The 14,413-nt window shown below is 42.5% G+C and overlaps 1 protein-coding gene across 2 annotated transcripts in view; it reads left to right on the top strand.

Annotated features, from left to right (window-relative positions):
• Positions 1–3,621, top strand: part of XYLT1 (xylosyltransferase 1) — a 215,615-nt gene extending 211,994 nt beyond the window's left edge. For both annotated transcript variants that reach the window (XM_075718799.1, XM_075718798.1), the window contains one exon: positions 3,299–3,621. In XM_075718799.1, coding sequence (XP_075574914.1) covers positions 3,299–3,621 — 323 coding nt within the window. The remainder of the gene's footprint in view (positions 1–3,298) is intronic.
• Positions 3,622–14,413: the final 10,792 nt, after the last annotated feature.

Raw genomic sequence — 14,413 nt, 5'->3', positions numbered from 1 at the left:
GAAATGAAGTGCTCTCCCAGAGTTAAGAGCAAACAAAAATGGGGGACAAAAATAACTCATTTTTTAAAGCTATAGTTAGAGTCAGTGGAATATATTTTGCATTCATACATGTCCTTCTGAAGTCAAAGGGCTATTTATTTGGATGTGTTTGCTGGCAAAAAAATCTGGCTTAATGTCTGAAGTTCAGCTAATTTTGAATTCGTTGCTCTAACTGTAATATTTAAATGTCTAAACACACATCTCATAGGGGCAAGCCTCTTTCTTGTTTTTTCATGAGCAAGGACTGAAGTGTCAGTGCTTCAAAAGCATGCCCAGTAGCTCGGGGGCTCTTTTCATACAGTACTTCAGGGCTTGGGATCCACACTGTCCCCCTCCTGTCCCAGCCCAGTAAGTTATAGAGTCATGATTATCTCTCTTTCGTTTTTCCTTTAACGGAAAGAGGAATATCCCACGTCTACCATAGCTTGGATGAGCAGCATCCTCCTTACTTTGTCCTCTGAACTTTGTAACAAAGACTTCGAGGCTCCAGGAGAGGGTTCTGAATTGAATCCTCAGCACTTCCTATTGATTAGTATACATAGCTCTGCACTCGGATTGCTGTTACCCAGCTCTTTCTTTATAGGACACACAGACACCTAACTTGGGGGGTTCGTGCTGCTGTGGGGCCAAGCAATCCCTCGCCAGTACCGTGCCAGGGATTCATCATGTGTCTCACATCAGAGAAGCACATTTTCACTGTGGGCAGCGGTAGCCCGGAACACACTGAAAAATGTAGTGTTTTGTTCCCTTTAGTACTGTCCTCAGCAGTCTTTTCTTTTCCTGTCTGCCGATATTTGTGTGTGTCTTTTCAAAAAAGTGTATCTTCAGTCCCAGTAAACGCTATTACTGTTGTACCTGCCGGCAAGCCCTTGCAGCGCGGCTGGTTCTGGGGCAGAGCACAGCAGTCACTTAGTGGCGCAGCCCAGAACAGCGGTGTGTTGGTATGAGAAGCACAGCATATCCAACACAATTACAGCAATAGCAGAGTGGAGAAATTTAAATTTGTTGAAGATGCTGACCCTTATTTTAGCAAAAGCAGCCCGCTGATCTTAAACAACAAGGGTCACAGACTCGGAGGAAAAGATGATCTCCTGCTGCATCACCAGCACTGGCTCCTATAGTTTCTGTAGGTTTCATTCCTTCCAGTCCTGATAATCCACCAAGTCCTGAAGCCTGCAACAAGCGTGAGGCTGAGCCAGAGAGAAGAGCAAGTTCCGTTTCATCCTGTTATTTGTCTCTTGTTCCATGTACTGAACACATGCACAACAGGCTTTAATTCAACAAGCTCTCTGAATTGCCTGTTTCAATCAGATGATCCTGCCAGTAATGCCAACTCTTATTTGTTTTGGGATTTTTACTTAGAATGTTCCTATTTAATTAATATGTTGACAAACAGTCTTCCATATTTAATTGCTTCCAAAGGAGGAAATTTAATCATGTGTACTTGTTCTGTTTCTTAAACTGCAGTGCTCTGGCAGAGCACACTTCTGACACATGTGCATGGACTAAACTCTTTTTGAATAGAGGTTATTGTGGCTATCTACCATTTAAAATAAAAAGAGGGGTTTAGATAAATGCAGCAACAATTAAGTGATGTATAATGGTGATGGGGATGTGCCGAACTAATTTAATTGGGTATTTGAAGTAATGGACTTGCACAGTATTTGACATTAAAGACTTTGCAAATGTAACAGCAAAGCTCCAATTAAACGTCCCTTTTCCCTCTAAATAAATGTACTGATTTATTGCCAGCGCCTGAGCTACTGTCCTCTGCATGGAAGAAAGGACTCAGTGTCAGACTGCAATGCAGGCAGCAAGGACATGTGGAAGGAATTGTAGCCATGAATATGTAATTCCTGGCCTCTAAACGCTATCTGAGCATGGTGGCTTTCCTAGCCTGGAGCACCCTGAATGGGCCCATTTTGTGTTCTAGACAGTGTGTATGTTGGCAGAGCTAAACATATCCTCTGTGCTGCCAGAGTGAGGATGCTAGGGAAGTCAGCTCAGCTGAGAACAGAAAGAAATGGTTGAAAATTTACTCCCAAGAGGCACGCAGTGAACATTTTGGAGGGTCCCATTCTGATTTTATGAGCCGCACCTTGGTCCGCTCTCAGACCTTAAGAAGTCAGCCAGCCTTAGATGAAGGCAGTCTTAGGCGCAGTGTCCAGTTCAAAGTCTTTGAAGGCATTATCATGGCCTGACAATGATTTTTACTGCAGTGTTACAGATTTGGGGCAATGTACTGCATTTTGCTGATGTGGAAGAGTTACTGCAAGGAAAGTGGCCACAATGCAAAGAAAAGTGTCATTAGGAAATGGTTGTGATCCAGCACAAGAGTTTGAAATATAATTGTCACTAGAGAATACTTTCCCAGCGAGACTGGAGCACTTCCAGGAATGTTGCTGAGGCTACACATATTTCATTACGGGTCGGGTCGGGTCGGGTCTGGTCTGTCCAAGGCCATGGTGTTGTCCTTCTAGTGCCAGGAATGGCACCACTTGATTTTTGGAGGCAGATTGAGCTAACAAATGTTGTGACTTTTCCACAGCAGGGCAAGGTTCATAAGTTTAGAAAAAAAACCCAGACTGAGATCTTGACTCTTCCTCCTAGACAAATCAATGATAGCGCTTGAAGGTCTGATGAGGGTCGGCCGCCTTCTCACACCAAGCGTCTTTGAACTGTTTCCTGATTTCAAAGCACAGCCTTCCCTGAAAGACCACAGGGGTAACTTCAGCTGCACGGGGCTTATCTCCCAGGCTGCTTCTGTGGTGAAAGAGGCAAGATTAGCTTCTCCTGAATGCAAAATGGGTTTCTCCCAAGAAGGAGCTGCTGCGTGTTGATCAGGCTCCGGGTACAGACAGGAGCTTGTAGCTGGGATGCCCTTGAGGCTGGGCCTGCCTTTGTGTTGTGCTGTGCCAAACAGCTCTGTGTCGGGCCTGGGCGTCCCTACAGCTCTGGGGACACCGGTTGTATGTGATGATAAGGATGACGCTGCTTTCACTCTCAGGACTTCGCCCTGCTAACGCAGCGCTTGCAGGGGTAGCGTCCCAGTGAGGGAGCTCGTAGTGGTGAGCGTGAGGAGCCGAAGAGCTGAGCACAGCCAGTCATCCTCGGGATGCAGTGCATCCTCGATTCTGGGGAAATAGACTACAGTGCACCACTAACTTTTGCCTTTTCGTCTGCTGTACCCTTAGATCCTGAAGGTTTGTTTGGGTTTCTTTTTTTTAATGCGCTAACTTCTTTATTTCTGCATTTCCAGAGGAAGCCGTGAAGTATCACAGCGGGCCTCCAAAGAATGCGTACATGGAGCAGAGCTTCCAGGGCTTGAACCCCGTCCTGAATATCCCCATCAGCGCTGCCCGCGTGGACCAGGCCAAGCGGAATGCGGGGCTCGTGGGCACCCGGCTGGAAGCCTGGGTGGACTCTCTGGTCAGCAGCGTCTGGTCAGCTGTGGACATCTGCAGCACCGGCCCCACTGCCTGTCCGGTCATGCAGGGCTGCGCTCAGACAGCCTGGAGCTCCCTGAGCCCAGATCCCAAATCTGAGCTGGGCCCTGTCAAACCTGACGGTCGCTTGAGGTAGCATCTGGTACGCTCTCCTCTGGCATAGGTTTTTAAAAGGGAATTTAACCTTGCTCGTATGTGAATCTCGCACCAGATTTCAGAAACCTAAGGGATATACTTTTTTGTTACTTGTTGCAATATAATTCATTTTAAAACAAAGAAAGTTCTGACAAGGCCTTTGGCACTGCCCTCTCCATCAGCTGTGTCAGGAGCAGCTTCGGTCGTCCCGCAGCCTCTGCTGTCCCGCGGGGCCCTGGCCGTACCGCACACCACCGCGCTCGCCGCCTCTGTGGGCTTTGAAACGGTAGCAGCAAGCCATGGAGAGGGCAGTGAAGGAGCAGCTGCTAAGTGTTTTTTAAAAATAAATTTGTCGGTACCTCTGCTGTTTCATAGGCTTTCATTATTTTGCTACCATGAATAAATCACAGCAAAATTCCCTTCTACTTAGGCTTCCTGGGGAGGTTGGTTACTGCAGGCTAGAGCCTGTATGGCCGCATTACCTCACAGAACATGAAATAATTATGGTACACCCTCACTTTTTTTTTTTAATAACACAAAGTAATTCTGGACTCAGCTAATGTCTGCTGTTATCCTAGTTAGAGAAAATGAGCAAAAGCAGAAACTTTCAGATTATTTTCAGAGATTTTTTAGACTAATTTCATGATAAACTCTAAATGGAACCAGTGTTTTGCTATGTTAATCTTCTATGTCTCATGCAGTCAGGTTCAGGGTCTGGGTACTAAGAGTACTAGTTTAAAGAACAAAGAAGCATTTTGGATTTCAGCCCTTTCAAATCTGCAGGTTTTTTTTCTAAGCCCACCAGCACCTAAGCATTTTCACAGACTTCCAGTACAGCAAGTGTGTATGTGTAGGTTGGGTGTGGGTTGTGATGTGTCTGCTCACACCCGTTGCTGATTTTGCTTGTGCGCTGAGCTGAGTTTTTTCTCAGGCAGTGGAGTTGTGTGGAACCAGTAAAATGGTAGAATTGGCACCTAAATCTGCAACAGCACATTTCTTCCCTAATTTGAGTGGTGGCTCGTAAGTCTTAACACTAATTCCCTCCCTTGATCTCAGATCTGCCAGCTCTTCATGAAGAAGGGTCCATCTAGGCTTGTGCAGGGCATCCGGAAGGCTGTGCAGGACATGGGTTCCTGACTGAAGCGACGAGCTGAACGTGAAGGAGAGCAATGCCATGTTTCTCAGTGCTTTTACTTTATTCTGTCAACAAACTCTACCCTTGCCTGTCTTCAGAATTTCTAGCAGGCTGCATCCTGTTTGAAATAGGCATGTTTTGCATCATTTTAAGCTGCATTTTCTACAATAGGAAAAAAATCAATTTACATTCCAAGAACTTTTTAAAATACAGGTTTTATATGCAAATTCATCTCCAACTAATGCATTTTACATAAGCATAAAACATGCACTTTGTTGTTGTTGCTGTGGTAATCTCTTGTTAACAACAAAAACCAAAAAGGCTGTTAAAAGCTATTGGGTTAATTAGGAAAAAAAATCCTGTTGGTGTAAGAAAGTAAGGTATCTGTTTACCCTTCTGTGTGTATGGCTAACTTTCTGCTGATGAGAGTTAAGCATTCACATCAAGGAGGGAAATAGACCCTTAAATCATTCCGTAATCGCATCTCAGAAAGGTTGAATTCCCTTTTAAACAACAGTTGCAAGATGACTGTAACACACAGATCCCAGTGGCTTGTAGTATCTCTCTCCGTAGTATTGGTTTAAAGCTACTCGCAGTTTGCTTTGGACTTGAAATTGCAGTGTCAGCTGTGCTGGCATTAAGGCAGAGCATTGAAATGTTTATCTGGCACAAAAATGGATGCGTAGAAGGAACAATTTAGATATTTATTATTTATGTTTTAGTCAGTGACTAATTAGTAGGTGCTGCTGTTGCAGCTTGAAGATTATGTTATCTTACTAACTGAAGCTGCCTTTATTAAGAAAAGGCCTTCCTCCCCTCATACCTCCCTTTCTTTTTTTGTCTTGATTTTGACAGTCACGAGAGCCGTAGTTTTAGGAAAGCTTGTGGCAATGAGAGGTGGTTGAAATATTTCAGTCAAGATGATGTACCAGCTTTTCAAACGGCTCTAGAGGCAAGTGTGTTTAAAACCAGGGTTGCCAGCAGGTTTATACAATAGAAACACGGTGTTATTACTTATTCAGTAGGGGTTTTTTAAACAGTGCTTGTTTTTAATCTAACATTCCTTTGTCAAGTTCAAATTTTCTGGGGACCTCCAATCCTCACTGTGAAATCCAGGGCTTTAGTCACACTGATGCAATGGCAACTGCATGGTTCAAGCCCTGCAGATTAAATGAAGAACATCATATTTAGGGCACACAATAAAATTCATTAACAGTCCTAGTCAGTGATTGTTCTCAATAAGACTACCGGGGTAGTTGCAAAATCTTCAGTCTGTCTTGCACATAAGCATATGTATAAGGGTGCGCCCACACACACAGAGATAACTTGTTTTTTAAATTTGATACTTCTTTTATTTTTAAGCAGGAATCTTTTTAAGTGCTTTGTAGGTAAGTTTTCATTATTAACTAGACCAAGCAGAAGGTGGCAACAATCCTGTCTTTTGTGGTTAGAAGAAAATCTGCCACTTTTAAAATATAAGGTGCAAATTATTTTGGTTTAGTACAAAAAAGGGAAACAAAACAAATGGTTGCTGATATATCTATTTACATTATATGCTAGGTTTAAAATATCTCAAAACAAAATTTATATTAGTTTATTTTCTGAAAGACAAAAAGCATCTACACAAAGAAGTTATGTAGCAAGCTGGCAATCCCAGCGTTGCCGTTAAAACATATGATGTAAAACTGAAGAGGCTGGTCCTGCAGTCCTTTCTCAGGCAGAACTTCCACAGAATGCTGACGCTGAGTAAGGACTTCAGAGTCAAGTCCAGTATAAATAAAGGTGTGACTGTATGCTATGAGTAAATACTGTCTGCATTTGAAGTCATCAAAGGATGAGCTGCCATGTTTGGAACATCTTCTTGGGCCAGTGTCAAGTTTTGGACCTAAACGACAACCTCTACTGTAGCTATTAATATGCAGACACAGATACATAAGTTATGTATGGGACACTGTGTCTGAGTTACAAAGTGCTGTAGTTGTAAAGAAGAAAACATGGAAAGCAAGGCTCTTTGCATCAGGGATCAGAGCTTGCTCCAAGCTGATGCTGTGGTAGCACTGCTAAGATCAACGTCCTGCTTAGTGGCTTTTCTAGTTCGGAAATGCCAGACACTTGGAGCCTGTGATGAATATTATATATTGTTAGAAGAGAATAACTTCACAGATCTTACATTTGGTGAAAAGGAGAATTCAGAGCAGGGACCCACAGTTTGTACAAAACAAGCAAGTTATGCATCTTCATTTGAATGTGCAAGTGTTATTTTCCAATCACACTGGCTAGTCCTTGATGAATAGGACTCCAACTGAAAGCCAGTTTTAATGAAAATCCCTTTCTGTGGGAGAGGGGTGTATTTCCATATGCACACATTTGCCCTCTGTGTGTAATGCTTTGCTTGTTTAAATTCCCTGCCCATTCTGCACGATAGCCATGTAACACTTCTATGATCAATCAGTATTACACAGAAGGGGAATGTGGCAAAATGCAGAACATCTATATACGTGGTTTAATGAATTAGGTCCAGGTCAGTCTTAGCATTATGGAACCTGTTTATATGGTAATGTTAAACCTTGAGGCTAATAGAACTAGCTCAAATGACAGTTTATTTTCAGATTTGTCCAATTCTTTCTTTGATGAAATTTGGACATTGAGTAGTAATATTTGTATTTTCATTTTCTGATATTCAAGGTTTTTTTAGAATTGAAATTATGTCTTTATTTTTGTGCTGTATGTAAAAGCAGAGAATTTTAACAATACCTTCATGATACCAAGTGTTATACAGGGAAGTCCATCTGTATCTCTGTTGTTAAGCCTTCATTATTGCTAAGCCTAGAGATACAGGAATGTGCATTCATGTGTTACAAATTGACTTTCCTAGGTATTGGCTTCAGTGCATAATGCATGTACAGTTGTTTAACGGCATATTAACAATGATCCTGCAGCACCTTCAAAAGGACCAACTAATGTGTATTCACCTTCTGTCCATCTCCTACAGCACTAATTGCAATACTAATGAAGTCTTAGCTACGATTATAGTGAACGGAGTAGTGAAGTCAGTGAATCAGAACTGGGATATTCTAAACCTGACCAAAGGGAGAGATGAAGGGTAAAGAAGATGCTGAAACTTTGCAAAAGTTTGACACAGTTGTGCTGCAACAAAACTTGGAACAAACTGGGCACTTTCTGCACAGCAGGGCTGAGAAATGCTGATACTGTGAGACCTCAGCTTTGGCTTCCCAGATAAAAAGAAAACAAGATCCAGATTTTTACTGTGGCCAGGCAATGAGGACCAACTTTCTGTTGATTTCTCTAGTTCTCTTTCATCACAGCTGTCAGAGAACTGCCAGCTTGCCGCTGGCTATCACACCCTCCTCGTTGTCTTCCCAGATCCCAAAGCTTCAGGAGCTGGCCACATGAAACCTTGGCCAACTCCACCACTTTCCGTTAAGCAGGAAGTTTTGTACTTGTATGAGCCAAATCCCGTAGGCTTTTTCAAAAACCCTAGCTGCAGATCAGAAAAGTTTGCTTTTCAGAGCAGCCTTCAGTCAGCTCAGTACTAACACATGTGAAGGAGTTGGTAAAAGTGATAGCAATTGTCTTTTCCTGATTTTCAGGCATGAGTATTTAATATATGTAATAGTAGGTTTGGTTATTTCAGCAACAGAGTAAGACTGACCTGGTAGAAAGTGGCTAGCGGTGTTTCCCACTGGCCTTTGCTTCAATCTGGTTGCGAAAAGATAATGATCTAGATGTGCTTTTATTTCAACCATTCAAGGCCTCCAAGATAGTCTTAAGGTCTTAAGGATTTGTAAGATATTACATTAAACCCATATTAAATGACAATTGAAAACATCATGTAAAAAAGTCTTTCCAGACCAAACAAACCCTCAGGCTTCTGCCAAGACAGCTCCAGGGCTGATGTCCACGGAGAGGGTGGGAGCGATGTGGCATTGGAGGGGACAGGACACTGCCCTTTTAGGGGCCCAGCAGGAGTTACTGAGAGCAGGAATACCTGCCTGCAGAGTCCTGCTGAGGGCAATTTCTGCTGCAGCCAGGCACGGAGGAGCCAAACAAATGTGAATTGGGGTTAAGGGCAGCAAGGAAGAATTTGTAGGGAAATACCTTTTTTCCTGTAGACTCTTCAAGATCGAGCAAATGCTCTGATTTTTAACTCTCTTCGAAGGCGTAGAGTAGAAGAGACTGGCCTTTGAAAACCTTTACCACCACCATTACAGTAAGGGAAAGAAGAATCAGGCTGAGAGCATTTAAAATTGAGGCAACAAGATCTTACAGCTCATGTTACCCAGGACCACGGTAGCATTAGGCTGTGTCCAGTTAAGTGTGGTGTTGGCAGCGATTAACCCTCATGATGTGATACTGCAGGTACCGTGTTGATTTTGCTCCTTTATACTAACAGTAGTGTGTAAGTCACTCTCTGCTCTTTGCTTCTGCCTTGGCTACCTTCTTTTGCTCATGGGTGCTATCACAGCTGCTACCTCACTGTGTCTGCAAACACGTTTACCTGATAACAACAAAAAAAAAAGGTACCAGAAATCTCCTTGAACTGAATGTACAATCTATGCAAATTCTCTTTCTACTTTGTTAAAACCTAGAAGTATTAATTGTAACCTTGCCAAATAAACAGCAAGATCTGTACAGGTGCCTCTGATAACAGAGTGACAATTCTAGGCGCGGTTCATTGCGCTGCATTTGTATATTGTAATGACTGGACTTGTCTTTGCTTCTGTTGTAATTAACACCCTTGACTGAGAAGATAGCAATCTCTTGCTAGGGGAGCACCTTCAGTTTGCTGGGAATATTCTGGAGGAGGATGTCTATGGCATTTCATTTTATTTTCCTGCTTACATCCAAAAGAAGGCACAGACCTGCTGGCCAAAATTAGGACGTTTCAGATTTTCCTTGGGTGAATCCTATCAGCTTTGGATCGCTCAGTGTCTGTTCCTGTTGTGGCGTCCAGTGTGTTGCCCCTTAAAGAAAGCCTTACTTTCATCCTTTCTAAATGTGGCCTTAAACTGTGTTAGGAAGTTAGGTGTTGTCTGTGTATTGCTCACTGTTTCTGTTTGTTGTGGAAGGAATAAAAGGCACCTTGAGATTTCTATTACAGCTCTGTTGTGTTGCTGTCAGCTTACACTTCACAAATACAATAGAAATTGCTTACAAATGCAGTCTTTAAGGGAAGAAAATGACCTTTCCTTCGGGCTCAAACGTTCATACAAACCTTAGGAAATTATGAGCTCTGTCTTTTCCAACTCACTGTAGATAAGGAAGGTTGATTTAATTATCTACAAAATACAAACTTAATAACTTTTAATTTATCTTCAGACTGTAACAGGACAGACTGCTCTCAGATGCACAAGACAAATTCTGGAGTAATTTCACTTATTTTGACATGACGTAGTACCATTCCTTTCAGCCTTGTACTGGTAGCTGGGAGAAGATGTATCCTCTTAATGGTGTGGTCTTAAAATCTGAAGAACTTCACCACTTGGGGCCAGATGGTTGGGAATCTAACAGTACATTTAGGAGATAGAGAAGTCTGGTGTATCATCAAAGTCATAAATGCATTTCCAAAAATCTGGGTTTTGGAGCTTCATCCAAAGGTTGTCAAAGTCAGCAGAAACCAAGGACTTCTGCTAAGGCTTGTATCTGTTGGGTTTCTTTAATACTTTTCTCCATGGAGAACTGTTGTGTTTCAGTAGCACCAATATTCCCGGCAGGCTGCAGTGCTTTTAGGAATCCCAAATCCTATCCTGTTTTGGTATTGAGATGCGGTTACAACCCAAAGGCAACTGAAAAGGGTTTACACAGAAAACAAGATTTGTGAAACAGGAAGAATTAATTCGAGTTAATGAAATGATTTTTTCTGACTTTGTCATTTTGGTTTTGGTTTGGGTTGATTGGATTTTTGTATTGCCTAACATAGTCCATAATAAGTTATTCCTATTCTGTCATTTTCAAAGACTGGTGGTAATATAGTTTTAAGAAATAACTATTTTGTTACAGATCATTATATGCATAAAACTGTACAGAAATATTTTGTAAGCTATTGAATAAGAAAAAAGAAAACCATGTATATACAGCAAAGTTTAAAAAAAAAATTGGAAATTCAAATGGAACACACTGAAAGATGTAGATATTTTGCTATTTATTTAAAGGAGTATTTTATGAGATATTGAAATGTCTTAAATTGACCGGTAATCAAAGTTCAAAGTCAGAATGCTTTTCTTGTAGTAGAATGTGATTTTCAGCAATTATTGCACTACCCGTTTTTGCACCCTTTTGTCTTTCATTTAGCAGAAAACAATGTGCCTTAGCTGTATTCTTCGTCAATGGGAGTTTGGTTTTTTTGTCTGACAAAGCAAATTTTTTTGCAGAAAAAGAAATGGATGTACTAAATACTGTATTATACCAAAAACACTGCAGTTGTATATAAATGCTTTCTGTCATACTGTGTTTTCAGATGCAGAATTTTAAAATAAAAAAAAAAAAAGGCTGTCTTTAGGAATAGATGTGCACCTCGTATTATTTTCAACCCCAGTAATGTAAGTCTTTATTTAAAAGACCTTTGCTGCTTGGTGATATTTAGGAGGAAAAATGGGACCAAGCACTACTGAGCTGTGATCGCAGTGCTGATGCCAATATGCTGCCTGGTCAGTCATTCCTCAGGCTCCGTTTCCCAGCCGTAGCAATTATGGGGGAAACGTTCACGGATGCCTTTCGGAAATCAGTTTTTGCTGGTCAAGACGATCACTCGCAGGCGCACAATCAGCAGCCTGATAGGAGGTGCCACCGCCAGCGGCAGTGTTGGGAGATGGGTCGGACTCTGCAGGGCTCCCAGCGCTGCCTGCACCGTGGGATCCAGAGATACATCCAAGCTTTTGGGATCCAGAGATGCGTCCAAGTTTTGGGGCCAAGTTTTCGTAGTTTTCAAACTCCGATGACTGCTTTTGGGCCAGATTCTCCCTGTTCCAAAGATGTCAAAGAATGATGGGCAGAAGGGATTACGAAGGAGCTTGACTTAGGTCTCTTTTCTGATGGCCATTAACTATGAGGCGTGTTGGAGTAATTTCTTCCACACATCCCCAGAGTGTATATCATCCCAAAGAGAAAGGACTTAGTGGTGGGCATATGAATAGGCAGCCGGGAGCAGAAATAGGAATTAATGTTAGGGCTGGCTGGTTATCAAGGACAGCAAAATATGGGTCCGTTGCCTTTACTGAAAGGATGAGCTCAGAAAGACACATTTCTGCCATAGTTCCCCCAGTGGATTGCAGACCCAAACCAGCCATTGCCTAATGTTCACCCAGTAAGAGCACTTAAATTTATTTTCTTAACCACAGGCTCCACTCCAAGCACTGATTTCTTAGAGCTGCTTCCATGGATGAGATGGGGAAAATCAGTTAAATTCTCTTACAAGTGGGTGATTGGTATCTTTAGCACCATCCTCATGATGTATTGCAGGTTTGTCTCCTAGTGCTGCTTTTTGATGTGGGATGCTTGAAAAAAAAAACTTCCTTGATGACCTTCCAGAAGTCTTTGACACCACCACGAATCTGCGTGACTTTTTCATGCACCCCCAAGCAGTGCTGCAGGTTCTCTAAGCAGCCAGAACTGCTTTTGATCTTGTGTTTTCTTTTCACCTGCTGTTCAGGAATTCCACTTTTTTGGCACTTAGATGCAATGAGGTCTGTTTAAACAGAGGAGGGAACACAGTGCTAATATTTTAGTCCTGGCACAAAGAAAAGGTTTTCTGTGGAGGGTAAAAAGGAAAAAAAAAAAAAAAAAGGCTCCTCTCTCAGTTTTGAAGCCTGGTTTTATTTATAGATGGTATAAGAAATATGTTGCTTTTCTGCTGGCTTGTTCCGCATCCAGCTGCTAATACTCATGGCATATTAAAAAAAAGCTCAACTTTTGTTTTAATTATCTCCACATGTGTCATTGGCTGCTACTTTAAAGAAAAGAAAAAAAAAAAAAAGCATCAAGCTACCAGGTGCTCAAGTGTTTTGTTTTCTTTGTGGACTTCAGCTAGAATCTGCATGCTCTTTGAGGCTACACACAAAAATCCTGATGCATCGCGGGAAGGGCTGTCTGAGCTGTCTACAGCGTCATGCTGGCTTGAAAGACTGTGTAATGCTATCTACTTGAGATAGCGTCAGCACATTTTTGCATCTGCCTAATATGTCTTAATCGTAATTAATATTTATAGACTGTAGAACATGGTTAATTCATGGTAATGACACAAAACTTACTGTAGAGCAGTTTGCCAATAGGAACGTACAGTAAACCAAGTGCAACAGGAACGAGGTATTTAATTGCCTTGACAATAGGGATTTCATTTCAGTGCCTGGGTAGTTGACATTTCTTCATCCATTACTAAAGAATCTGTAGCCTATTTTCTAAAAATTGGAGACTTCAGTAACAGTAAAACTGTTAGTAATCTGAGGCTTCACAAATGCAAACAGCTGCAAATCTTTGCTGTCTATTAATGATTAAAAAGTGGGAGATTCATGAGGTTCTACTACAGTTAAAACCAGACACAGATGGCAATTTTTCATTCTTTTATGAAAGATGATCTTGGCTATTCCGGTGCCCAGTCAGCACTTCAGCATGGTTTATTCCTTCCCCTGGTACCCCTGGCTTGCAGGGCTATGAAATAGGGCACAGCTGGGACACCGACTGCTAATCCTGCCCAGCTGAGGAAGGTCTGAACCTGGAGTTGGGGGAAGTCAAGGGGAGCAGGCTCGGACACCGAGTCGCCTGGCATCAATTGCCTAACACCCGTTTGTTCTGGGCAGCTCGCAATCAAAGTGGTTTCACGCCAGGATCCTAATTTCATGGGCAAGGCGTTTCAGGTTAATTTATTAATAGTATTAACACCATCCAGAAGTATGCTGTGTTTTGCAGACTTAAGCCTGATCCAGCCTCTAGTTGCCATCCTCTTTTAGAAAAGGCTAGATTGGACTTTTCAGCTTCAGATAAAGCATGATGTAAATGTACGCGATTGCTGTGCACCAGTAACTACCCTGTCGTGGGGAAGCATTTGGATCCGCAGCGTTTGTGAATCTAGAAGCAAAGCTGGCTGCTGCAGCAGCGTGAAAGATCAGATGCTGTGGCCCCTGCTGGGTCTTCTGTCAGTCCGCTTGAGTGGAAATGAAAAGACGTTTGAAATGCAGCAGGAATATGACATGGGTTTGGGTGCCCAGATATTTAAGGCATAAAACAGACATTTGTGCCTAGTCTGCCAATGTAAGTTATGAGTGTAAACCACTTTTTCCTTCTCGCCATGTGACATCTGTCATGTTCTTCTGTGCTGGTTTCAGGCTGCCAGTGGTCCCTTCACCTCTGAATTGATACCTCCACCAAAAGACGCCATGCAGCTCTGCAGAGCCATCAGCCGCCCAGCCAGCTGCGTTGCTGCATCCGCAGCCTGATGCAGCCCCTGCAGATGTCCCTCGTCTTGGGCACAGCAGCTGCTGGCAGAGCGCGGCTGCAGCGGGCAGCACCAGAGGCGCGGAGCCTCCCAGCCTCGCTAGCAAATGGAAATTTCATAAAACCCTTGTCCACTGGTGGTGCAGAATTCCAGGAGCAGCAGCTTACATTAATTACAGACCATTTATAAAATACACATTTTGAAGTCAAA

Source organism: Pelecanus crispus, chromosome 11 (assembly GCF_030463565.1).
Source record: "Pelecanus crispus isolate bPelCri1 chromosome 11, bPelCri1.pri, whole genome shotgun sequence".
Taxonomy (NCBI): domain Eukaryota; kingdom Metazoa; phylum Chordata; class Aves; order Pelecaniformes; family Pelecanidae; genus Pelecanus; species Pelecanus crispus.
The sequence above is the reverse complement of the archived record's forward strand: the minus strand, read 5'-3'. Positions and strand labels throughout refer to the sequence as shown.